The 26957-nt window shown below is 45.3% G+C and overlaps 2 protein-coding genes across 3 annotated transcripts; one reads left to right on the top strand and one right to left on the bottom strand.

Annotated features, from left to right (window-relative positions):
- Positions 1-366: 366 nt before the first annotated feature.
- On the bottom strand, positions 367-7123 carry arg2 (arginase 2). Its single transcript, XM_035395235.1, has 8 exons — positions 6665-7123; positions 6410-6482; positions 3764-3938; positions 3300-3459; positions 2801-2895; positions 2346-2450; positions 1653-1789; positions 367-1327 (listed from the first exon to the last, which is right to left on the bottom strand). The coding sequence occupies exons 1-8, from the start codon at positions 6779-6781 to the stop codon at positions 1146-1148; spliced, it is 1044 nt and encodes a 347-aa protein (XP_035251126.1). The 5' UTR covers positions 6782-7123; the 3' UTR covers positions 367-1145.
- Positions 7124-9658: 2535 nt separating this feature from the next.
- On the top strand, positions 9659-25865 carry rbm25a (RNA binding motif protein 25a). Of its 2 annotated transcripts, none has more exons than XM_035388983.1 (18): positions 9659-9812; positions 12051-12174; positions 12514-12563; positions 12871-13041; positions 13395-13452; positions 13910-14070; positions 14666-14857; positions 15424-15507; positions 19978-20255; positions 20393-20504; positions 20796-20885; positions 20976-21049; positions 21255-21405; positions 21772-22210; positions 22485-22789; positions 23542-23640; positions 24131-24178; positions 24506-25865. In XM_035388983.1, exons 2-18 carry the CDS (start codon positions 12069-12071, stop codon positions 24596-24598), a joined length of 2511 nt encoding a protein of 836 aa, XP_035244874.1. In that variant the 5' UTR covers positions 9659-9812; positions 12051-12068; the 3' UTR covers positions 24599-25865. The 2 variants fall into 2 exon arrangements, with proteins under 2 accessions (XP_035244874.1, XP_035244866.1); XM_035388975.1 differs by having other exon boundaries at positions 13395-13467.
- Positions 25866-26957: the final 1092 nt, after the last annotated feature.

Below are 26957 nucleotides of genomic sequence, written 5' to 3'. Positions count from 1 at the left end.
ACGGTTTAGAGAAAAACGGTACTTCCTGAGGGGTAAAGTTCAGTAGGTGTGTGGGGATTTTATTATCGCTGTGAAGAGGCCAGTTACGGTGACGAAGGTAAACAGTAATATTTAATCGACTGCAAACGTACATGCTTTCCCAAGGATTGTCAGCGTTCATGATAAGATTACACTTTGGCTCTGACTCCAGTTTCAGCGCGGCTGTTTTTGTCAGCATTGCGCAACTGATGTACGCTACTATGAAAGGTAATGCTGGGGGTGTGTGTGTGTGAGGGGAGGGGCTTTGGAGGGGCGTGTCAGTTGGAGCACTCTTGACATTGGTGGTGACCATGGAGACGCTTTTAAATAACTGGACGAGCCCACCTCTTACTTCTTTATGTCATTTTATTGTACACAGACACGCGTGCACACACACATTCGGACAAAAATAACTCTTGGCCTGTTGATAACTGTTTTTCCATTGCACTACCCTGAACTTGAAAAGACAAATACAGCAGTTAGGACAGAGGGGAAAATGGTACAAAGGTACATAGTAATTTTTCATACTCCAGTTGCCTGTTTTTGATTAAAAGGCAAGTAATCGTCCAATAGCAATTCACACACAGAATACACACACTCATACACATACATACATTTTTTTAAAACGCATCGACATTACTATTACTATACAAAAAAAACAACTTTTTGGACATTAAATAAAAACCATGACTGGTCCTAAGTGCAAATACCTTCATATACTACAGAGAACTAACTCGCACGGCTGCCAAAACTGGCAGGTGCTCATGTTCCTAGCAACACATTCTTACATTCTAACGTTTCTGCCTCTTTCTTTGCAGTTCTTCGACTCGTCCCGTGTAAACTCGTTACTCAGTCTCTACTGGGCCATCGTTTTGAAAACACACGAGTGGTTCGAGGTCGGGGCTTGGTCAAGGCCTCCCGAAAAACCTCGTCGACGGAAGCTGGAAGTTATTTTGACTACAGGTCCGTCTGGTGCCCCGTACAAGCGTTTTTATTGGTGAAAGGTTTCTGGAATGCAGCGATGGGTTATCTCACTGAAGTCCTCAATCTTGGCAGTGTCCAGTCAGGGGTGGGCAGAGGGGTATAGGGTTTGGGGTGGGGGGGGGCGTCGGGGGTCGGTTGCAGGCCTAAAGCCGCAGCTGCTCCGTGTCTTCCGTGGGGGAGGGCGTTCCCTGGAAGGCCCCCTCGCGCGACTGGCCCAGCGACGAGGCAATCACGTCGACCGCCAGGCCTGCCGTGGCTTCGACCGCCTCGCTGCTCGCGCCCAGAACGGGGTTCACTTCCACCAGGTCCATCGCCGAGAGCAGGCCTGCCGGACACACACACACACACACACTCCGGTCAGGGAACACAGTCCCACGGCACTTCTCGAGTTCACAAACACACACCACTAAAGTACCCCCCCCCCCACCTCCAAAACTACCCCTCCCCCTCTTCAAACCCCCCCTCCAGCCCCATACGCATATTTTGATACATTCAGTTTTCAGACAGGCTTCAAGTTGCAACACAGCGAGCCTGAAAGTCCCCAGTACAGCACCCACGCAATTTCCCGCCTGGCTCCAGTTCCTCAACGTCTTCCGTTATGCGTTACTGGACTTTGTGTGCTGTCCACCCGCGGGATGACTTCCCCTTACCGGTGTTGTGTATTTCCTCTGTGATGTAGATGCCCTCCCTGTACGTCAGACCGCCGTTCACAGGGGTCCCCGTGGCCGGGGCCAGGGAGGGGTCGAAGGCGTCGATGTCGAAGCTCAGGTGAATCGGCCGCTGCTTCCTGTTGCGGACAGAACGGCAGGTTTGGTCTTTAAAGGCAGGGCTGCATATAAACAGGTTATTCAAAAGAGAAGTGCTGCATGGTAATGAACTGCGACATATTTCCCCATGATCATATTGCAAATTAAATTTCCCAACCTATGATACGCTTCTTACAGAGAGGAGCCCTTGAGACATGTTCATTTCTACAGATTTGTTCCCCAAATTTTACAGAAAATTCCCGTAGTGACCCTCTATTGCTTCAGTGAACATGTGCTGAATGATATGCCGATTGACTTCTCAAAATGTATGACGGCACCTTTCTATTACGGTCAAATAGCTACGCCTCACATCGCACAGTTAATATTTTTGCGATAATATATACTTGTCAGTTCGGCTTTTACTGACATAGTACAAATGTGATGCAGCAAATTGTTCGTCTTTTTTTCGCAGCCGTGACACCTCTTGATTTATTTAGCGCTTCTACCTTTAGGCTGAGCATTTAACTGAGAAAAAAAAAAATATATATATAATGTTTCTCGAGTGGAAACACTCCTGTCAAACGAATTATTTCTTACCTGGCCAACAGGTGATCAAGGGTGACCTCCATGACCCTCTGAATGCCCATTCTGTCTATGTCTCTCATGGTGAAGTACTGGATCCCCAGGTTCTTCAGAAAGTAGCTGCAAGGGACAGAGAGGAGATATGCATAACAAAGGATGACAAGACTACACTGCATCAGACTGAGACAAAATGGAGTACACGCCCTCTCACGGTTAAACACGCACCTACATTTTTTTTTAATTGCTAAAATGTACAGCAGAACAGGTTCTGTTTCTGAGAATTCCAGACGCAGGTATGTCTGACTGTGGACAATCCACTTTCAGGCACTTTGTTCTTTTATCTTTTGTTCATCTTGGATTGTCCCGAGGACAAAAAAAGTGAAAGAGTGCTTCATTAATGGACTACAGGAGCAGCTGACTCTACACAGAGACTCTGCGCGTGGGCCTGGACTGTGGCGGGCCGTACGTACTGCTCTCCGGGGTCCACGTCTCGCAGGCCGATGTACACCAGGTCTGAAGAGGACAGGAAGGGCTTCATCCAGGAGAACCCTGGGATGCTGGGCATCTGAGGGAGAGCGCACAGCCGTGAGTGCCAAGCGGCATCAAACTCGTATCCTCCCCCCTCTTTTCCTCCACATACTTCCGGGTAGGAGACAATGGGAAGTGAGGGAGTGGAGGAAAGGAAGTGAGGAATTTAAAGTATTTGGGCGCATTCTTTGTATGAACTGTGTATGAAAGATCTGCATAAATAATATGTTATTATTGTTATTATTTTTATTATTGTTGTCATTATTATTATTATTATTATTGCTGTACTTTCAACTGACAAACTGAGAGTGTAATCTTAGGGAAGCAAGTCAATCAGACATCGCCAAAAATGTTGCCAATACAACAAGGTTATCCATCCAGCAAGTACTCAAGCACCGTCTGAGTTCTTTACCCAAGGCCAGCAGGGTCCGGAGTGCTTACCTTGTCCTGCAGTTCTTTAAGCAGGAAGGCAACAGACTGGCCGTGTAGGTTTCCTGACGGTGAGGTTTCTGGCGTGTTGAGGTCCGCGTGGGCATCGACCCAGATCAGACACAAGTCCGGACACTGCCGGGCGTGGCCCGACACGGAGCCAATGGCTAGACTGAGAGCGTAGGAGAGGGGTATTTATTAATTTGATTTATTTATAGTTTATTTGGTAGGGATATTGCAAGTTAACATAGTACCACTTCAACTCGTTACAAACGAGTTAATGTAACTGATGTACCGCATACAGAGATTATAACTATTGCTGATTTCCAACTCCTGTCCCTAGTTAGGCTAGGGTAAACACGGTGCATTGAGTTTACCATCATGCTAACACTGCAGCTGATGAAACAAAATTGTGCTGTGTCTGTCTGTCTGTCTGTGCAGGACAGAACTGCAGACCGTTTCGCCCCTTCCCTCACCTGTGGTCGCCTCCCAGCATGACGCAGGTGTGCCCAGCCCCGACGGCACCGTCCACCGCGTTGGACAGAAGCTTGTTGGCGCGGCCGACCGTCCTGGGGAACGGCACCTGCATGAAGGGCTCGTCCTTGTCCAGGTGCGGGAAGCTCAGGTCTCCGAAATCATGCACAGAGCAGTCTGGGGGGGGGGGGGGGGGGGGGGGGGGGGGAACACAAACTGAGTAACACACTAATTTTAACAGTAAAGCAGAGGGTGAAATGGGACACAGCTCTCCTTCTCTCATACTGCCTCCTGCACCACCTTACAGTCGCTATAAATTATTCCCACTGGACTAACCAGGCACATTTTCTGAAACCCCAGTGAAGCACGTCAGAATAAATCCGGCTGCTGCTCATGGTACATGTCATCTGAGCCCTTCCTGGGTTAGATTCCCTGTAACTTGGACCAATGTCTACAATAATGTACTAAAACAGGAAGGATTTTTTTCTATTTAAATTTGTGTGAGCACAAATTGGGCCATGAAATAATATGGAGTAAACAAGAATTTAGACCCCCCCCCCCATCTGACTCTAGAGTGCAGTTGGCAGGGTCTTGCGTTTCCATGCTGATCTGTGACAAATGGAACATCCCCTTACCCGCTATTGATACCATTACAGGAATAGCACCATCTCTCCACAAGTGTTCTCCTCTTGGACTTCTGCCTGATTTTGTTTTCCTAGATTTCTTACTACTACACACGTAGCATTTAAGCTAAAAAATAATTAATAAATGAAAGCTGCAACCAACACAGCTGACGTTGTCATTTGAGTTAATAATCAGAGTTTATTATGAACGACAAATTATTAGTTAACCAATCACACATAGGTTTTGAGTGGTGTTCTGTTTATAGACTATGTGACACATTGGAAATAGATTTATCGCCTCTTGCAGTCAAATCTTTTAGGCAGACTCACATTATAGGCCTATTCACGAACAGCTGTATTCATATATACATTTTACTCCAAATATTATCCGAATGACACCGAAAGACTCCGGGGACTCAGATAAACCAGAGTAGCCGGACCAGAGGGCATAATTAACTGCGGTAAGGAGGACAGCTGGAATTATGATCGCATGAAAAGGCTGAGGCGCAAGATTCTCAGATGACCAAATGTGAAACCGGAACGCTCTCACCACGGTACTTTCCTTTGCTCCGAGGAGCTTATCGCAGGGTAGGCAAACTGACATTTTACAGCTACACACAGACAGTAGCTAACATATGGCTGATCAAAACGTAGCCTATATGCCTATTGACATGATGCGCATACACAGTAGTTTCCTGCAAAACGAAATACTTTTAAACTTTGCCATCATAGGCTAAAACACATTCCATGTGTACTTGCTTGAAAAACTGTAAGACTGTAACACTAAAAGGAATACAGACGTCCCTTCCGACCTCGGAAAATTCAGAAGCTAAAGATAGATAGCTTTTCTCGTTTTACATGCCGAGAGAGGGACGGTCTGCTTTACGTAACCGTCCAGTGGCTAAGCATTTTGGTGCCAGGCTGCAATGTTTATCTCCTCTCGGCTGAGTCAAGCTCGAATTTCTTGGAATGACTTGCACATTTCAAGGCTCATGTCAGGTACCATTCAATAATTTACAATCATGAACATGTTCTCGGGACTACGTTTTTGGCCAGATTAATTTATAATCCGTTCAGAAAATGATCTCAAAATTCTAGCGATTTCGCAACATAAAACTGACAATGCAAGTCCATTAAGTATGAACTTAAGGTGTATATGTATACTTGTGCGCTCTTCATTCCAGTTTTCACGTACCTCTTCTGCACCGGCATGTTTTGATGTGCCTCCTCAAATGTTTACCATCTTAGAATATATGTTATAAAAATTCCCTTTTATTTGGTTTATGATCAATAAGTAAACATTTTATGTGGTTTATAACCAGCAGATGCTATTTATATACATTTACGTTTGGCTGCTCGACATATGGAGGCAAGGAAGATTGCACAGGCTGACGCAAACACGTCGTCACTTTTCTAGCAGCCTAAGATAACCGCGTCAACGTGGTAAAAAAACGAAGCTCGACGCATACTCTCGATGTGGCATTTCTGTAGCCTTGTCTAGTCTAAAAATGTAGAAGACATTACATTTTGATTAAGGTCTTCTATTTTGTTACACGAAACCAACGCGGGTAGGCTACGATGGCTTAGAGGGATTTCTGCACGTTACACAACCTTATTTCTCGGTCTCAGTTTTGAAAATTACACAAGGAAATCATACGTAACTATGGGAGGAGTAAATGACGCGCTATCTTAGAACATAGCCTATTAGTCAGCCCATGTGCTTGGAATAAATTAGTCACTTCGGTTGAACAATATAAAAACGTAATACACTAATAGTAAAAAAAAATGTTGAATTTCCACACCAAGCGTCTTTGTTTATATAATGTATAATGACTGAGCAAAATACTTGTAATAGCCATTTCGAATAGATTAGCTACCTATCCATTCTCTCTTCAAACAGGAACTCGGGAAATTTAACAAAATAGAATTCACCTCGGCGTTTTTTTAGTAGATTAGGCTATGTAAAGATTGAACAGTTTTAATAGCCTACATGTGAAATCTGTAGCGTGTCGCTGGATTACTGACCTAAATTGGAAAGCCTCTCGATCAGACCCGCATCCCTGATCGCTTTTGGTCCATGCTCCACTCCTCGCCTTTTCTAAAATGAAATTGCATGTTAACTGTAATGTTTAAAGTTTACATTTTATCAGCCGTCTTATTTGGAAAGAATAATTGCTACAGGTATTGTTGTATTTTACGCATTTTATATTTTAGACATTTTAAGTATAAATATACCTTACAATACTGTATTCCAGTAGGTAGAATCTTTGTGTGCTTTACCTGTCCTTTGGAGAATGGGGCGCCCAAAATTGCGACAGAATGCGCCCGAATTTGATTCGGACGAGCGATGTTCAGCTGTCTTCGAAAGAGATGAAGCAGAGGACCTCTCAAAGCCATTTCCGTTCTAATGTAAAAAATCCAAAATAATCACGTAAATTCACTTGATATACAAGCTTGATACTCCCGTTCCAAGGTACCACTCAGCCAGTAATGTGACTGCGTCTTCGGTTGGACGCTATTTCCAAATGAGCCGGGACGTTTAGTCTTATGTCCTTCGATCTAATTCATATTCATGAGGCGATGGACGAACAGGAACATAACGCCGAACAAGCGGCTTCACTCGCGTGTAAAACGTCCTGCGACACCAGCATAGTCAAATTCTGATAAATAATAACAGTTATAATAAGTCCTAATAAAGCATACAAGTCTTTCCGATTAATAGTGAAAAAATGCGAATATTCAGCTATAGCCTATTATCCCCATTGGTTGAATCCCCTCCCCAGTGATTTTCTATATGCCACACCTCCGTATAAGCCAATGATTAACGCCCTTAAAGAAGGCTTGTTTCAGGGGCGTGTCATAACTACAGGAAATGCGACCTCAGTACCTCGCTTTAGCCATAACGGAAATTTCCGTCAGTTACGTTTATCTTTTGTTATCCGAGAACCAGCTAAACACATTGCTGTTTTTAGATATTTTTTTTTACAGGCGAATTGGACAATTTTGTAAATACAATACATTAGGAGTTTTATTTGAACCAAACAGACAATTCGCGTGTATGTTCAAGTATTTTTGATACACAATAGGCATATGGTTAATTTCGCTTGGTTCTAATACATGGCAATGTATGACAAACTGCAACTACAATGCAGTCCATAAGTACTTCGACGGCGACACAATTTTTGTTGTTTTGGCTCTGTACTCCAGAACATTGCATTAGAATTTAAACAGTGAGTATGAGGTTAAATTACAGACTGTCAGGGTATCTACACCCATATCCTCTGATTCCTACAGGAATTACAGCCAGTTTTATACACAGCCCCCCACTTTAGGGGATCAAAAGTAATAAGACAAATTAACATAATCTTAAAGTTTTTATATTTAGTACTTGGTTGCAAATACTCAAAATGTATTTGATGACCCCCTTCAGTCTTGTCTTGAGCAAGTGAAATGCATGTTCAGCTAGATTCAGGACAAGTGATTGACTTGTCAAGAAAATTGTACTTTTTTACCCTGAAAAACTATTTGGTTGCTTTAGCAGTGTGTTTAGGGTAATTGTCCTGATACAAGGTGAAGTACAATCCAATGAGTTTTGAGGCATTTGAATTCATCCTGCAGCTGCCATCAGCAGTCAGATCCTGACCACCGGTGTGTAGGAGTACATGCTGCAGTGTCTTCTCCTATTATTTACATATGGGCTCCACAAGGGGGCACTATTTCCTCAGTTTTATTTACACAAATGAGCGTAGATGTAACACATCAGATTATTTTACTACAAAATTTGCCAATGATACAGCAATCGTAGGTTTGATCCAAGATGATGAAACGAGCTTCAGTGGTTGGGTAGACCACTTTGTCGGTGGGTGTGCGGTAAATTTTCTACAGCTGAACACCAAGAAAGCTAAGGAAATCAGCCTTGACTTCAGGACTGGTAACTACACCCACCAACAAACTGAGAGAGTACAGGCCCAACCATAACAATACTGCCAACATTTTTCAAAGATGAGGTGGTATGCTTTGGATCATGAGCAGTTCTGTTCTTTTTCCATACTTTTCTCCTTCCATCACTTTGGTACATGTTAATACTCATCTAATTTAATTTTTTTTTTTTAGCAAACTAACTTGGCCGTTCTGTTCTTAAGGCTTGCCAGTGGTTTGCGTCTTGCAGTGAACCCTCTGAGGTTATGCTGGTGTAGTCTCCTCTTTATTTTAGTCTTTGACACATCTGTGTCAACATCCTGGAGAGCATTCTTGATCTGTCTGACAGTTGAAAAGGGTTTTTTCCTCAGAAATGAAAGTATTCCACCACAGTGAGCTTCTGTAGTCTGCCACGGTTGTTTGCTATTGCTGAGCACACCAGTACGTTCTTGCTTCTTAACAATGGACCAAACAGGTTTTGACACACCCAATGTTTTATTGTGTCTCCAGTCTTATTTATTCTTATTTTTCCTCCCCATGATGGCCTGGCATTTGTCACTTTTTTGGTCCTCATTCAATGAACAGCAACAGACTCCACATGAAAATGCCACACCTAGAAACAAACCTAGACCTTTTGTTAGCTTTCTTTTGCATTAACCAATAATGCAGCAACACACAATAGGTCAAGAAACAGCTGAGCAGCCAATTGTCCAATTACTTTTGATCCCCCAAAATAGGGGATTTTGAATAAAGAGGGCTGCAATACCTAAACAATTCACCCGAGATGGATGTAACTACCCTCAAATTAAGGCTGACAGTCTGCAGTTTAACCTCATATTCATTGTTTAATTACAAATCTAATAAGCTGGAGTCTAGAGCCAAAACAACAAAAACTGCATCACAGTCCAAATCAGGGGTCATCACCGTGTTGGCTTGTGACGGACTTTTTGGTCAAAATGCGATTTTTACCACGGACATACAAAACTTGAAGTGGTCAAGTTTTAATTAATTAATTTATTAGTCTCAGAAAACATTAGATTGTCAATATTTTGACAAGAAAATGATTGCAATGTATATTATCATGGGAAAAAATAAATTTTTTTCCCCAATCAGTTTTTTTTTTGCCACGGACACAGACGAGTCTTGCCACGGACACGTTTGTCCTTGTACGGACACGTTGGTGACCCCTGGTCCAAATACTTACCGACTGCACTGTATGTACGGCTTGTTAGTTGAGTAATGGCACCGATGCGTCTCTGTCTCCTCCAAGCGTTGAATCGACATGAACTGCAAAGTACTGCACCTCCAAGTTAGCGTAGGTATCCCATATTGCAACGCGACATAAACGGCGGAAAAATCACTCTAGTTATTGTGACTCTATTGTTCCTTTTTGGGGCCGGGAGAGATATCTGGCGCTACTTGTGCTCACTGAAAGAGAAGGCTAAATCTCACTTATTACTTGATTTCTTTTCTTTCAAGATAATAACGTAATAAATCCGGCTGGTTTCAGGTAAGTAATTCCTATTCTAATTTGTCTTGGCTTTGTGATTAGCTACACTGCATAGCTACTATCTTACATTCGCTTCGACGCACTACTGGCTAACGTTAGCTTGCTAGCGAGTTAGCTAGGTGTTCCGCGAGGAAGAAAAATGGAGTCTCCATATTTATTCAGTGGCCGGACATGGCGAGATTCAAATAATGTGGCTTACAAACGCAAATGGGTTGCCTGTCTGATGAACTAACTTAACTTCCCTATGTTCTGCCTGTGCGGCTTGATCTGGCGTAACTACCTAGTAAATTTGGTTAGATAGACGAACGGTAGGTAAAGTTTACTTATGAGCAGCGGTTGTCGCTAGCAAACAGCTATTATAACTAGCTGTTTAGCAATGGGCTAATTGGATTTGAATAAACGTGTATTAGCATATCAGTTACGGTTAGCAAAGCGTCAGATTATTGTCGGCGTTGGATGGCAAATGCTAGTTACATGCAAGTGGTTTCCGACACTTGAATATCTAATGTTAATGTATGCTAATGGTTGGTGGCTAATTCAATTGTGCTGTGAAGACAAGCTGACGTTAGTTGACGCTACTCGGGAGAGCCCTAGACTAGTTTTCTGCGTCGTGTTTTTAGGTACAACTTGCCACATCTGCAAGACATGTCGTTGATTGGTTTGTTATCTTTTATTGAAAATGGTCGCTTGTGTGCTTTGGTGGACCTGGACCTGGTGAGGTTAGCTTGGCTGATGCGTTGCCATTGTGTAGGCCTCAAGCACCGCGCGGCCTGATACCTAGCTAAACTCCGGCCGCGTGAAGTCGTGTCTTGGCTAGCTACTATTTAGCTATGCAGCACTAGACTAGTGGCCAGCAGATCAGCCATTTACTTGTTCGAATCAATGTCGTCTGTCTTTTATGGAGAATTTCATGTCCTAGGATCCAGTTTTTTGAATGTGATGCGCTCTTGTGTACTTATTGAGGAATGGTGTCGGTGTTGATCTGACGATGTCATTTCGTGGATTGTGTCCATTTCAATCATGTTTATGAACGCGACTCTCGGCACGTTTGTGTGCAAAGTTCCCTTGTGTAGTCTTCAGTTCGCTATTAAAGTGAATACGCACAAAGATATAAAACACTCTAACTGAAACGAGATATACACTCAGCTCAAATGAGTAGTCGTTAATATTAAGTTAACTGGACTTTTTTATATATAGATTTTGAGCCCATGGACACCGCATCTGATGCTTTACGGTTACTTGTCGTGGCACGTAGTCCTATCAGTTTGTTTTCAGAGATCGTTCATATTCCTCAATAATCTCAACAAATTATAATGTCTTTCCACATAAATTTGAAGCCTGTTTGAAAGTCCCAGCACACGGCTGCCCAATGAAAAGCGTTATGGACTGTCAGGGGGTGCTCAGAATTGTACGGTCTTGGGGGGGGGGGGGGGGGGCTGATTCCTGTCCTTCCGTTACACTCTTGTCTACCCTGTTACATTTGACCAGTCAGTTCTCATGCACCCCAGTGTTAGGGCTTGTTGGCTTGGCCATTGAAACCCACTCATTGTTTTCCACCATGTAATTCTGCAGATTAACTAACCGCAGTCACATGCGGTAGGCAGCCTGAGGCAGCGGTGGTATCTGAAATATGCAGCATCTAATCACACACTGCCCATTCATCCTTATATTTCACATTAATCCTGCATATGTTGTGGATATACCGTAACATACATAAATTGAAAGTAACCCCTCTTCTTACAAGTGACCCATAAGTAAATCTAGAGACCTATAGAATGATAAACATTTATGGGTTATTTCTTAGCCACTGTGTGAGATGCCGGAGAGCTTTTTTTATTATTTTGTTTTTATTGTACTTGAAAACACCTGGTTTTTCGCAATCTACCAGTACAAATTCTTCTCAAGAATCATTGTCTCATGGTTGCACATGGCTTCAGTTATTTAATTTGTTTACGTGAAGTGTGCTTGACAGCAGGGACGTTTGTATCGTAATGGAATAGAAACATAATGGAATCATGGTTCAGTTCTGGCTAAAAGTGGTTATCCATTCACATTTTGGGATTTTGGAAAGTGCTGTAAACCAAAAAACCACAAATATTTTTTGTGAGCTCTGGCAATCACCTTGTGGCATTCCTTACCTTTGTTGGTGCAGGGCTTAGCTGTCTGATGTTTGATGATAAAAAGCTCTCTTAGCAGTTTTGGGATTCCTGACCTCTCTGTCGCCGTGCCCCCTTGCAGGTCGGTGCCACACACAAGATGTCGTACCCTCCTCACCTCAATCGGCAACAGATTGGGATCCCCCAGCTTCCCCCTGGAATCCCTCCCCCCCAGTTTGCAGGGTTCCCCCCAACGGTTCCACCTGGTGAGTGATCTGTGGCTGTAGTATTACTGTCAGCCATGTAAATCAGGGATGCGCAATAAAAAAACTGAGTGTGAAGGATGAATGAAAGATTGGAGGATTGGATGGCTATGGTCAAAGCCTGTTTGTTTGCCTTTGCTGCAAATGAAATTGAGTGAATGGTGGTGCATAGAACTCCCAGTATGCATCGGCAATTTTACCCAGCTTTGTTTTAACAGTATATTAAACTGACACATTTTGTACAATTTTTGAGTCATCACCTTTCACCTTCTTTGTGTAATTAGAGGAACTGTCTTGAATCAGAAATGGTCTGACCAGCCCCCCCCCCCCCCTCTTTTTCAGGAACGCCAATGATTCCAGTGCACATGGGCCTGATGACGCCCGCCCCTACGGTAAAGATCTGTCACTTACAGGATGACTTAGTTCTGTGCTTATTAACAGCACATGTTGTGATGTGTGTGAATTGTTGCATGAATAGTTTGTAATGCCGTAGGGCCAGTCTTTGAGATTGCATACGGCTGGGGAGCCTGTGAATTCTTTGTAGTCATGTGTGTTTGTCCCTTATAATACAATTTTGTTTGCGTACTGTGAAGGTCTTGTAATGTATATATTTTTGAAGTTTATGGACATGTTTATTTATGATAGTGATGTGACCAATTGTTGAACGGTTGTTTTCCTTTTTGCGGGGTGCTGGTACAGGTCCTGGTACCCACCTCCATGTCGATGGTATCGAAACCCGTGGGCCCCCGGAAGGAGGTGACCGGGACGAGGGCCAAGGAGGCAGAAGAGAGCAGTGGACCAACCACCACGGTGTTTGTGGGCAACATCTCGGAGAAGGCATCGGACATGCTGGTCCGACAGCTGCTTGCAGTGAGTGGCCTCGCGTCTCATTGCAGTGTGTCCAATTCCGAACGCAATAACTGCAGTCCAGTGGCACGCAGTGCAGACTGCCAGCAGCCCAAAGTTCAAATGCTCAACCTTCGTAGTGGTGCAGGTGGTCTGCTTAATCATCCACTTTGTTAACAGAGACGCATGTAATGTTTTTAATGATTACCTACTTGGACACGGAGCAAGCTAAATGTGGTTATTCTTGTCGAAACGTCTCATCCAAAACTCCAAGCACAAAAAACCGGTGCACTTCGGGAGTGCCAACCCATAGATTCTTTATTAAATTATTATATTTTTCTCTCCCCCCACCCCCCCCCCTTCCACTCCACCCTCAGAAATGTGGCTTGGTCCTCAGCTGGAAAAGAGTCCAGGGAGCCTCTGGAAAACTTCAAGGTAAAAACAGGACAGGTACAATGCTTCCAAAATATATTACCACCCTCTTAAGTAAATATGTCACCATATAAGCGTTTATTTGACCGTTTAATGTGTTAAGTGTGATTTGGGTGTGATTTGGGTGTTCGGTTACCTCCCAGGGGTTTCTGCAGACTGCAAGACTTGCATGTTTTGTTAGTTTCCGCTTTGTGAGAAGCAGGGGTACGGCCTGTCCCGTGGACTCCTGCCTGGAGTCTATTGCCGTTATTTAGCCTCCACCAGTTTCTTTGTGCTCATGCCGTATTTGGTTTTCCTCCGGGCTGAAAATGTTTCTTGTTTGAATTGAATGGGTATCTTGTTTAGCCTTCATTTGCTGTTGTTGTTGTTTTTGGTGATGGGGGGGGATGAAATGAGGGGTCACACACAAACCGTCTTTGCGGTGCCGTGAGTGATGACCTGTGGCACCTCTCCCTCCAAGCCTTCGGCTTCTGCGAGTACAAGGAGCCAGAGTCCACGCTGCGGGCCCTCAGGCTCCTGCACGAGCTCCAGATCGGCGACAAGAAGCTGCTGGTCAAGGTGGACGCCAAGACCAAGGCCCAGCTGGACGAGTGGAAGGCCAAGAAGAGGAGTGCCAACGGGGTGCGTACCTCTACCGTTACACTCGCATTCAGTCCTCCTTACCCTTTAAAGAGTACGTTTTTAAAATTTTATTTTAATTCTCCCCCCTCGCCCCCAAAATTCTAAGACCGTGTTCTAGAACTCCGTCACCTTCAGTTACCAGGAGTGATGGTTTCATCAGCCTTGGAATTGTTCAGTTAACAACATTCTAGTTGCATATTTGTGATCTTACACCCCTTAAAGGGTTGAAGCACCAAATGGTTTGGGGCCTAAATTTATCTCAAATCTGCTTTTACAATACCGACAAAACTCTAGACCTCTCGGATAGTCCGGGACGGGTGTACTTATTATACCTAGAGTTGGAACAAACCCGCTTTGGTAGGTAAGCACCCATCACTTGCAGGACCTGTTTTACTCTAAATGCCTAATTGTCTGGTAAAACGGTGAAATTGGCTGGTGAATTTTGGGATGCAGTAGCCGGCTGTGGCCAGTGGACGAGAGTTAGTTTCCTGCCCTGGGGGTAGGGGTCTGAGCCTCAGTGATCGGGCACGAGGTCTCCCGAAACCGGTTTATCGTGAAATGAGCACACCAGAAAGTCGGAACGCTCTCCCAACAGACCGCGAAGGCGGAGGACGGTGCCAAAGAGGAGGATGAGGAGGATGTCCTGGACGAGGAGACGAAGCGTCGGGATCAGATCGTGAAAGGCGCGATCGAGGGCCTCATCCGGGAGTACTCCAGTGAGCTCAACGCTCCCTCGCAGGACGCTGACACGCCCCATCGCAAGAAAAGGAAAGAGAAGAAGGAGGAGGTACGTGTTTGGGGACCGCCGCCCCCCCACGTCTGCTACAAACCTTTTTCCACAGCAGTGCAGTAACTCTTCAGAGTCTACATTTCCTTCTGGAGAGTGCAGGAAATCGCTGATTTTAATTTTTTCACTTTTCAACCTAAGCTTGCTCAGACCTTTCGTACTGTTCCCCAGTATTTTTCTAGAACGTTCATTCTTTGTCGTAGCTCAGTCGGAATTTTGGGATGGCGGTTACAGTATGTGCCAAGAATGGAAATTAAAAGTAGGAATTCATTTTGCATCATAAATTGATCATTGTACTAATCTACTTGAAATATCGCCACATCACGCAACTCGCGTGCTGTACACCCTGTCCTCTACTCATTCTTCTGTGGGCTTTGGAGAAATAATGCTTAGCACCACCTTTTCTTTAAGGCTTGTGAACGTATAAACTGTATCCACTTATGGGTCAGATGTTTTTACCCTGTGATTTTTTTTTCTTGACGTTGGATCTCTGCAAAAAAAAAAAAAAAAATTCCCAGTATGAGAGCTAACATTTTGACTTTTCTTCTTGCTGTTTTTAAAACCAGGAGGATATAAATGCAATCGAGATGGAGGAGGATAAGAGAGACCTTATATCCCGAGAGATCAGTAAATTCAGGGACACGCACAAGGTAAACTATGCACCTGTTTTTATTCCACATAGCTAATGCCTTGGAAGGAAGCTGACCAAATCTAGTTCACAGATTACTATAATCCCAAAATATAATCCCAAGATCTCAAACTTGAATTTTTTTCCCTTTATATTTGATCTGGACACATTTTGGCATTTTGCACCCTTGTCAAAAAAAGAACATTCCTAGTAGTTGATACCTAATTATTCCATATCTGACGATAGTATCAAAATGAAATTTGAAATTCTTTGGGGGGGAAACCGAAATGGAAACTACATGATCTTGTTTGGGTGATGTTGAAAACTTTTGAACAGACAATGCTCACTTGACTTTGAATTGCGTATTACGATTGTGGCCCAATTTGTGAGCCTGTAGTTGATTCATTATCAAGCAAATGCTTCACTTTTTTAATTTGTCTCGGGAGTCCCTTTTAAATGAAAAAAAAAATGAGATGCAGTTTGTGATTTTGTTAGGGGGGGTGGCTAAATTAAAATCTGGAGGACAGACAGGGTTCATTCATCACACATAAAATGCATGGACATAATGTTAAATTCCCTTAAAGCTAATCTATTCATTAAACCCCACCATTATGATAGAGATCATATGGTGACTAAAGCAAGATGAATCTCAGAGCTTTGGGAAAAGTTACGAGGATAGGATGTAAGTATGAGCTTTAATTTCCTTTTTACACATCTTGGGCGCCCCCTACTGGTGGGACTTCCAAAGGGGCAACTGGCTCTGAGGCTCTGCTCTCATTGGCTAGTTGTTTTATCGCGCCACACAAGTGACTTTGTATATATATATATATATATTTATGGAGTCTTGGCCAGCGCTTAATTAAGGGGGTGCTGGCTCCCCACCGGAGTTGCTGTGTGGCGCACCTGTGTAACGCGGTGCCTTTGGCCCGACGTGCCGGAGAGCGCAGTGAACCCGCGGGAGTCCTGCTGTTATAAATGGTGTGTGTGGAAAAAAAAAAAGCGCAGACTCAATAACCACTGCAGTGACTTTGGCTGCAGCCAGTAATGTAGCAGGGGGCGCCCCTCCACAGCACTCTGAGCACTGAAGACTCCCCAGGTAAGACCCTCCTCCTCCTCCTCCCTTCTGCCGGCTGCTGCTCTCTATTCTGTCTTCTTTCTATCTCTCTCTCTCTCTCTCTCTCTGTCTCTCTCTCTCCTGCTCCCTCTCTTCTTGTGTTTGGCTCTGTATTCTCCTTCATCTCCATTCATTCATTCCTCCTCCCCTTATATTTTTTGTTGTCCTGCTTTTTTTTCCTCCCTCCCCCACCTCCCCCTTCCTGCCTTTATGTAATGAGGTTGTTGTTGAATTTGCTGTGCTTTTGTAGTCCTGAAGCACTGTATATTCTGAATGTAAAGAATACATTCCAGATTTGTTTGTTGTACTTAAAACGGAGTGCAGTAGTAATTTGCGTTAATCGATGTTAATAAAGCTTCAGTCTAGTTGAGAGTTCTGTTCATCTTCTGTGGCACTCTGCTGTGTTCACTCACATTAGCCTGTTGGGTAAAGTGGTTCGTTCCTGCCAGGAGATCAAAAGGAGACCATCAGGATGAGATCCAGTCAAAAGAACAAGCAGAAATAAACGTCCTCCATTTTAATGCTGTGCGCAAAGTTTGTAGGGGTCAAAAGTCTTTTCAGAAATAGTCAGAGGAACTGACATTCAACAGACATTGAACTAAACAAAAACGAATGAGTTCTAACTTAAATAACTCAAATTTGACAATAAGTAATGCCTGCCTATAAGTACTGTGAGTTTTGGTTGAACAGCAGTCGGTAGGACCAAGATGAGCACAGGATGTGGTGTAATTTAGCATCAGCGATCCTGTACATGCCATGACAATGACCAAATGGCTTTGTCTACTCGGTAACAAAGCATTAGAAGTGACCAGAATCCAAGGCCCACTTTAGTGTGCCTAAAGGCTTTACTCAAACGATCTACACTGGAGCATTCGCGCAGAGGTAAGTCTACAGGCAACTCGAGCGATCGTTCTGCGGTTGTTTAGCGATTATAATAATAATGGCGACAGTTCCATATTCACAACCCTCTTAACCCTGGGAATTGTCAATACTTCCTTTCCTTTCTCAAAACTCGACCTCCGGGTTTCCCCTCTCTTCCCTTTAAACTGTCCTTAAGCCTTCACCCTCCATCCCTTTTGATTGATCGCTGTCTTCCGCAGCACGACACCTGCAGTTCTTAAGTCCTTTCCCGCGATAAACTCGTTTTGAATGAGCCTGGAATCCGTTTTGCGCGAGATTGAATTTTGCGTCGCGCGGCCATACTTTTAAGCCACGGTGCGTCTGTACGTAACTGGCGGTTTTAGAAACTTGTGCGCGGGTAGTAAACTCGCACGTTTGGAGCGCGCTTTGAACTGCATGTGTCATGCTGGCTAACGGGAGCGCTGTCATTACCGCTTACTGATTGGAGCGAGCCTTGTGGAACCATCAGAAGACTGCATCTGGGTAAGATTGCTTCTACGATTTCATTTAATTTTTTTTTTGCAAAAAGAAAATGTTAATTGTACGATGTTGTACGAAATTGTACTTCTTATGCGTGAAAAGCAATTGTATCCATGATGTGTTTTTGCATTTAGGGATTCCTGGCTGTTTGTTTCATTTTATTTGATTATGTTTTGTGTGTGGCTGACTTGAGTGAGAATGGATTACTGGTACAAGGGATCACATACATTTTTTATTTTATTTTATTTTTTTTGTTTTTTCTCCACTTTATTATTTTATGCCGATGAACCCATTTGACCTGTTTTCCTCCCAGGCCTAGCTTAGGCTTGTAGGGGCAGTGAAGCGATGAATCCATAGTTCAACACCTGTAAGTCACAAACGACTAGTTTCCCAAGGATGCACCTGTGCTTTTGTAAATGAGATACAATCTGTCTGGCATCTGTTTTTGTCTTTAAATGGATATCTGCAAACAAGTCTGTACCCGAGTATGTAAGTATTTTGAAGAACAGAATCCGGAAGCTGAAATCCAGAGTTACTTTTGAGTTGCATTTGAAATGTTGAACCAGACGGTCATTTGTTTTTATTTTTTGTGTTAAAAAAAAAAAAAAAAATGTATTTTTTTTATTTATTATTTAAAAAATAAAAAAAAAAGTGGTTTCCAGTATCTCTGTCTGGCCAGCCTGGTGTGCTGCAGGTGTAGGGTGCATGCGCTGTGGCGTTACTCCCCTGACCCTGGGCCCGCTCGTCGGTACAAGGCTTCATTAGGCGATCGTTTTGCTTGGTGGACCCCCGTATTGCTTACATGGTTTGTTAGCAGGACCGGGTTTTAATTGGTCGAAGTGCAGAGCTCCCTGCCGTAACCGCTGCTTGGCGCAATTCGACCTCCGCATTTCGCTGGAAGAGAACATCCAGATCAGTATGAAGACTGCTACTTTTCCTCCCTAGGAGTTGCTTGTACAGCTTGGAAAGACTGCGTCGTCGTACTCAACATTTAGATCCTCCAAATGGTGATCTCAGATGTGTCTTTTAAACATCCAGAAGGGATGATCCACGCCCGCTGCTGCATAATCCCTGTTAAATATGCAATGAGCCAGTGGTATTCTCAATTACACAAATTTGCCTGGAAAGGTTCGCAAATGCTGATTTGAATAGACTAAGAGGGAGAGGTATAACTTCGAGACTGTTGTTTGCGTTAACAGTAGAGGCTGAAAGTACTTTCAAAATTGTGTACGTTTGTCGTCCGCTGAGCTTCTAGAAAGTTTACAGCAAATAAAAAGTGACTGAATGCCCCTAACATTCCAAGTTGAAGATTTATCAGATTGTGCTCCCATTCGTTGCTGTTAGAGGGGAGAATCTGTGTCGGCAAAGCCAGATTTCACAGCGGAGGCCAGCTGAGGTCTGCTCTTAGATCTTGATGTTCTTGCATGGCCCTGTAATAATGGAATGCCTTTAACAGATAAGGGGGTAAAAAAAAAAGAAAGAAAAGTACACTTGCTGCGGTGTGGTATGTACGCTGAGCCAATTTGAGGTTCCCTGGGTGGTGACTGTCTGAGCAGTTATTTTGGAGGGGCTGGCCTGTAATGCATGTGTGTAACCACCGATCCGTGGGATCAAGGGTCACGTCTTCTTCCAGGGTGATCCGGGTTAGGAATGAGGGTTCGATTAACAAACCCTGGATCTGCGCTCGAGGTGCCGCCTGCAGGGGCAGCTGCTCGAGGGCGGGGGGAGCAGCTCCCAGGGTGAAGGCTCCGCCCCTTCACCCAGCAGTAGAGACGAGTTGAGCGTTGAGCTACTGTGGCCCAGAGACTGTAAACCACTTGTGACGTGTTTTGTTTTTGAAGGAAAAAAAAAAAAAACACACAAACCGTGCACGTTTTAGAACTGTGAACCTTCTTCCTGTGGTCTTCGTTTGTGCCTCTGTTGCCATGGAAACCTTCCCCCAGCTCAGTGGAGTGATCACCTCTTGTCTTTTTTCCCTTTTCCTTCTGGGCTCTGCAGAAACTGGAGGAAGAGAAGGGGAAGAAGGAGAAGGAGCGGCAGGAGATTGAGAGGGAAAGGAGGGAGAGAGACAAAGAGAGAGAGCGGGAGAGGGAGCGACGTGACCGGGAGAGAGAGAAGGAACGGGAGAGGGAGAGAGAGGAGAGGGAGAAGGAGCGTGAGAGGGAGAGGGAGAGAGACCGCGACCGCGAGAGGACGAAGGACAAAGAGAGGGAGCGGGAGAGAGAGCGGGAGAAGGAGAGGAGCCGGGATCGGAGCAAAGACCGCAGCAGGTCCAGGTGAGCGAGGGAGGAAGGGAGGGAGGGAGGGGGTGTGTCCGTTCTCTCTGCTGTCCCACCGCGCACTGGTGGGTGGGTGGGGGGGGTTCTGGGGCAGACCCGTGGGTGAACACAAAATAAAAGCCTATCTCCTGCAGAGAGAAGAGCAGGGATGAGAAGAAACGAGACCGTGAGGAAGATGAGGAGGAAGCATACGAGCGCCGAAAACTGGAGAGGAAGCTGAGGGAGAAGGAGGCCGCCTACCAGGAGGTAAAGAGGAGGGGGGCTAACCATGCCCTGTGTTTTTAGCCCTTTGTAGAGTAGGGTTTTTGGAATGTTTTTGCAAAATTCTAAGTCCGTGTTCTAGAAGTCCATTGCTTTCAGTTACCAGCAGTGACTGTGACATCAGAAATAGAATGTTGCTGACATACTTGTGCATGTTAAATGGTTAATAAACATTGGAAGAGTGTGGTCACTTGTGTTAAAAGTATGCAATGGGAATTTCCCTTATGCTGGTGAAGGGTTTGTAGTGGCGTCTGATTCGGGTTTAATGTTTTAAAGCGTCTGAAAAACTGGGAGATCCGGGAGAGGAAGAAAGCTCGCGACTATGCCAAAGAAACCGAGCGGGAAGAAGAGAGGCGGCGAGAAATGGTAAGAACCAATCAGAACCCGTTTAGGTCAGCGGTGGCCACGATGCTTCACTTTGCCCTCTAAGCATCGTAATGCTTCTGTCTCCTTCAGGCAAAAGAAGCCAAACGGCTGAAGGAGTTCCTGGAGGACTACGACGACGACAGGGACGACCCCAAATACTACAGGTGCCCATGAAATGTGTCCTCCTCTGTAGATCGAGCACATGAGCCATTCTGAGCGTATGCATAACAGAACCAGTAGGAGGCGCAGCTGAGAAGATTGTCTACGTTGGACTCTGTTTCGGTTTCTTTGGAAAAACTGGTGTTTGTGTTGTGTGACGCCGTCCTGGCGTGATGGGCGGAGCTGTGACGGTGCCCTTTGACCCCCCAGGGGAAGTGCGCTGCAGAAACGCCTGCGGGACAGAGAGAAGGAGATTGAGGTGGACGAGCGCGACAGGAAGAGGGAGAAGGAGGAGCTGGAGGAGATCAGACAGAGGCTGCTGGCCGAGGGGCACCCAGACCCTGACGCTGAGCTGCAGAGGGTACGAATGCCTGAACTGAGCTTCTCTCTCTCTCACTTTGTCTCCCTCTTGCTCTCTTGTGCTCCCTTGCTTTCTTGCCCTCCCGCCCTCTCTCTCAACCCCTCGCTCTCTCTCGGTCTCTCTTGCTCTCGCTCTCTCTCGGTCTCTCTTGCTCTCGCTCTCTCTCACTCTCTCTCGGTCTCTCTCTCGGTCTCTCGGTCTCTCTTGCTCTCGCTCTCTCTCTGTCTCTCTTGCTCTCGCTCTCTCTCTGTCTCTCTTGCTCTCGCTCTCTCCCTCCCTCTCTCTCTCTGTCGCCCTCTCTCTCGGCCTAGCTGAGTATCTGCTGCAGTGTCTGACTCTGTGCTTCGCCGCCCGCCTGTCCGTCAGATGGAGCAGGAGGCGGAGCGCCGCCGGCAGCCCCCCGTGAAGCAGGAGCCGGAGTCCGAGGAGGAGACGGAGAAGGCCCAGAAGGAGGAGCGGGAGCGGGAGCGGGACCGGGACCGGGACCGGGACCGGGAGAGGAGGGGCGGACCCGTGTCCGGGCCGGAGGCCATGGAGCCGGAGCCCCAGTCGGAGGACGAGGTGGAGGACGGCGAGGATGAGGACGGCGAGGAGGACGACGAGATGCCCGAGGTCAAGCCGTGCCTGAAGCCCACGCTGCGGCCCATCACCGCCGCCCCCTCCGTGTCCTCGGCCAGCGGGAACGCCTCGCCCAACACTCCCGGGGATGAGTCCCCGTGCGGCATCATCATTCCACACGAGAACTCCCCAGAGGCCCCGCCCCCTGAGGAGCTCCGCCCGAAAATAGGCCTCAGTCTCAAACTGGGTAAGTTTCCACCAATGAACTTTCACTCATGTAAATATATCAACTTGCAGAGATTCAGCTAATTTACATTTATGAATGTAACATTTACCTCTGTTTATTACATTTACAGATTTATGAAATGTGTAGCCCTTTAAAGTCTAAGATCACAAGCATGTGATTAGAATGTTCTTAACTGAACATTCCTATGCTCATGTCACAGTGACTACTGGTAATTGAAAGCCGTGGAGTTCTAGAACACTGGCCTGCATTAAACACGTGCGTCCTCTTCCTTCAGGCCCAACGGGCAGCCCCAGCCAGCCCAACGCCGTCAAGCGCAAGAAGCTGGCGGTGGACAGCGTCTTCAACAAGTTTGACGACGAGGAGGCGGACGAGCTGCCCCGCAAGAGGAAGCTGGTGCCGCTGGACTACGGCGAGGACGAGAAGGGCGGCCTGGGGCTGGACGGGGCCGAGGTGGCCGGCGCCAAGGGCAGCGTCAACACCGAGGAGAAGCGCAAGCACATCAAGAGCCTCATCGAGAAGATCCCCACCGCCAAGCCCGAGCTCTTCTCCTACCCACTGGACTGGGCCATCGTGGACTCGGTGAGCATGGACCACTGTGTGCCAGAGCAGGAGGCTGTGTGTAGGCCCTCCCCTAGACCAGTGGTAACCAACGCTGTTCCCGGAGATCTACCATCCTTGTAGGTTTTCTCTCCAACCCTTACAAAGCACACCTCATTCAACAGCTTGATCTGTTTTTGAGCCACTAATTAGTAGGGTGAGATGTGCCAAATTAGGGTTGAAATGAAAACCTCCAGGATGGTAGATCTCCAGGAACAGGGTTGGGAACCACTGCCCCAGACTAATTCTGTGCATCAGATCACAGGTGTTCTTACCACTTCTTCCACAGTAACCCTTGCATTTGGTTAAAATTTTCCTCTGGCCCAGTTATTTCAGTCCGTTCACTCACTTCGCCTCAGTCCCCAAACGTTCCTCGGAATTGAACTCATTGTCTGTGATGTAGTGTTGCCATGGCAGTGACTGTTTGGTTCTCTCTACCCCTCTCTCTCTCTCTCTCTCTCTCTCTCTCTCTCTCTCTCTGTCTCTCTGTCTGTCTCTCTGTCTCTCTGTCTCTCTGTCTCTCTGTCTGTCTCTCTGTCTCTCTCTGTCTCTCTGTCTCTCTGTCTCTCTGTCTCTCTCTCTCTCTGTCTCTCTGTCTCTCTGTCTCTCTCCCCACTCTGAGGTCCGGAGGGTTTTGTGGGAATGTGGGCGTCCTGTGAGAGTGGGGCGGGGTGGGTGTGAAAGGCTCCTGTGGGTTTATCTGACTGAGCCTGTGGTTTTCTCCTCCTCCACAGACGCTAATGGAGCGCAGGATCCGCCCGTGGATCAATAAGAAGATCATAGAGTACATCGGCGAGGAGGAGGCCACGCTAGTCGACTTCGTCTGCTCAAAGGTGCGTGAGAGAGAGTGAGAGAGAGTGAGAGAGAGTGAGAGAGAGTGAGAGAGGGTGAGAGAGGGTGACAGACAGACAGACAGACAGACAGACAGACAGACAGACAGACAGACAGACAGACAGACAGACAGACAGACAGACAGACTATTTCTGGGTTTGTGCTGTTTGAATCTTGTCAGGGAAGTATAAAGGGAAGTATAACGCTATCAGCATAACTACTGAGACCGTTCTCATGGCTCCAGTTTTAAAAACGGGAAGGGTACGGCCATCTTGTATTTGTCAGGCTGTAAGCTTTACCTTAACTGTGACTTTAATCATGCTGGCCAGACAGAATGATCCCTGTGGAACAGTGGTTGTTGGCAACTGTGGTTATAAATCCCGAGTGTCAGAAGCTAAAGGCAGTTTTTTGTGGTCTTTGTCTGGTGTATGTTGATGCCTCGTCATGTGGCCTGTCCTGTACTCTACTTAACCAACCACCTCCTCCCCTTAGGTGATGGCACACAGCACACCTCAAGGCATCTTAGATGATGTTGCCATGGTGAGTATTTTGTTAGCAGATCAATCCATTGCCGTGGTTTGGATGAATGTGTGTCTAAAGAAACACATCCATCCAAATGTAATGTAATTTACAAATGTGAAAAACTTTGAGGAGTAGGTTTTTAAAATTATATATTTTTTCAAAATTCTAAGTGTGTGTTCTAGAATTCCATTGTATTTAGTACCTGTAGTTGGGTGCTACATCAGCATTAGTGTTCAGTGAAGGCCATTCTAATCACAATCACATATTCATGATCTTGCACTTCATGGTTTAACATGAATCCCTAAAATGAACCTCCCTCCCTGACCATTCACTCCTGTTTTGTAGGTTTTGGATGAAGAGGCAGAGGTCTTCATCGTGAAAATGTGGAGGTTGTTAATTTATGAAACCGAAGCCAAGAAAATTGGACTTGTGAAATAGAAGAGGAGCACTGGACGGGGACAAGCTCACCTGCCTTCTTCCTCTCTCAGCTTTCTCATAATTTGTACCAAGCAAGAGACTTCTTATTCCCCAACATTACTGAAATAGCCCTAAACTAGAACTTATGGGGGGGGGGGGGGGGGGGGGGTGGGGGTGGGTGGAGAGAGGGGGTTTGTGGGTATCCAACAGCAAGAACGAGTAAAAGACGGCCATTTTGGCTCCAGCTGCTACCGGGGCTCTCTGAACTCCCAGCTACTGCTTCTGTGGTGCGCGTGTACGTGAGGAATAGCATGTTTGTACGTGATTTATTGCATTTGTGAGCGTGTGTGAGGGAGAGTGCACTAACTGCATGGCCAAAATCCGTTCGTTTTCTGGATCTCGTTTGCCCCCGCCGGGGTCGAGATCTGGTGAGGGGGATCGAGACAGGCAGACATGACGGCGAGACGGTGAGAATTTACGCAGGTGAGCCCCCCCCTTCCCCCCCCCCGTCTGCCTCTCACTGGCACGCCATAGAAGGCCACCTGGTTGCACGTCTCGCGCTCTGGATGTTTTAGTTATGTTGATCGTTGACAGAACTGCAGGCCCTATGTGAAGTACAAATATGTTTGTTTTTTTTTGTACGGATAACATCCACATGCCATCCACCAATAATTTTCCCCCTGTGTTTAACCAAACTGTTTTGAGTGATTGGATGTCATTTCACGTGGTTGGGAGCTGCCCAGAGTTCTCCCCCGTCCATGTTTTCTGGTGGTTTTTCTGGGTTTCTGGGAAAGGCCACTGAGAAATGGATGGGGAATGGATGGCCTTCTGGATCCTGAAGCGTCTCGGTGCTTGGAGCCCATTGACCCACATTAAGCCTTTGTCCCGTTGTCTTGTAGACTTTGGAAAAAGTTTAAATGATTTCATTTGTTTTCTTCTTTTTTTTTACAAAACATAAAAAACAAAAAACAAAAAGGAAGTAGTATTTCTGTGAATTCTGCTGTGTGGAATGATCAAGTCGTTTTATTTTACAGAATTTTTTTGTTTTGTTTTTTGCAGCAGTTATGATTTCACATCTACTGTTCAAGTTGCTAATGGCTTTTTCTCCCTGAAGAGCAACGGCAGTTCGTAGGTTGCGACTTGCTACAAGTTTGGTAATGTAACTGAGCGTGTAGCTTTGAAGGGTGAGATCTATCAGGTTCATTTGCACATACAGAAGAACATTGCTCTTGTTTTTATTACGATGTTTTTGCTGTGAATAAAGGATTGTAAAATACACCCCTGATTACTTCTCAGTTCAAGGGTTTTGATTATTTCCCAACATATCTGATGGATATTTACATAATGTAGGCATTAAACAAGCATGGAATATCCAGAATAAAACTTGTCAGGACGGCTTGGTGTACTGTTAGATTGTCTCCTCTAGGCTATTCACCCACAGTTGCAATTGATTAGCAAAATTTTTGGGGTGAAGTGTATCGTATTCAGCATATATTTCGCCTGTATTTTGATTCGTACATAAGCACTGATATATTTGCCTGAAACATTATGTAACCATCTCATAGGTGGTATATCTTCAGTTGAGATTTTTCAACAGTACACAACGAATAAAATGTTTTGGCTACTGTTTTTACTCAATAACAAATTATATTACTGGATGCATTTTGCTGGGTTTAATCGGGGGACAGTCAACGAGTGGGTCAGCCGTCGGATCGCCGGATGCACTGCCTCGGCTCCTAACTTGACTAGCGCTCTCATTGTTGAGGTCATAGTATTGAGGTTTTATATGAACGTTTACACATGGAACATGTCAAGATCCACTGAGTCCGGATGTTACAGAGCTGATGTGCTTAAATTCTAATAATGAAAAAGATAATGTGCACCTAGTTTTGCTGACCCCAGCATCTCAAGTACTAACTTTAAAGTACAGTATGTGCAACTGGACTAGACTGCCTAATTTTGGGTCTGTTGCTTAGAAATAATGTCTTTTTCAACCGTTAAATAAGATGTGTTTTTCCACATTTATAAAGTCAAGACGGCTAAAGTTGTATGCTACGGCAAGTGGTGTATGTACTGTACCAAATGTACAAGACAGCCGTTTCACTTTCCGTTAACATAACGGAAATTGTTATGAAATATGTTATACATATTATTTTAATATATTGGTAATATGTATTGGATTAAGTGCATATACAAGATCTAAAAGTTAATGGTATACCTGATCGGAATCTGATAACTTTGCAGCCTTGAATGTCATGAACATTTATTTTACACGTTCTGTTCTTAGCAGGCATAAACACAACTGCTAGTACGCTAGAGATGTCGGAGTGAGAAAAGTATTACCTATGGGAGGCGAGGTGTCAACTTTGGTAAGTGGCGT

The sequence above is a fragment of the Anguilla anguilla genome, chromosome 1, assembly GCF_013347855.1.
Source record: "Anguilla anguilla isolate fAngAng1 chromosome 1, fAngAng1.pri, whole genome shotgun sequence".
Classification (NCBI taxonomy): Eukaryota; Metazoa; Chordata; class Actinopteri; order Anguilliformes; family Anguillidae; genus Anguilla; species Anguilla anguilla.
The sequence above is the reverse complement of the archived record's forward strand: the minus strand, read 5'-3'. Positions and strand labels throughout refer to the sequence as shown.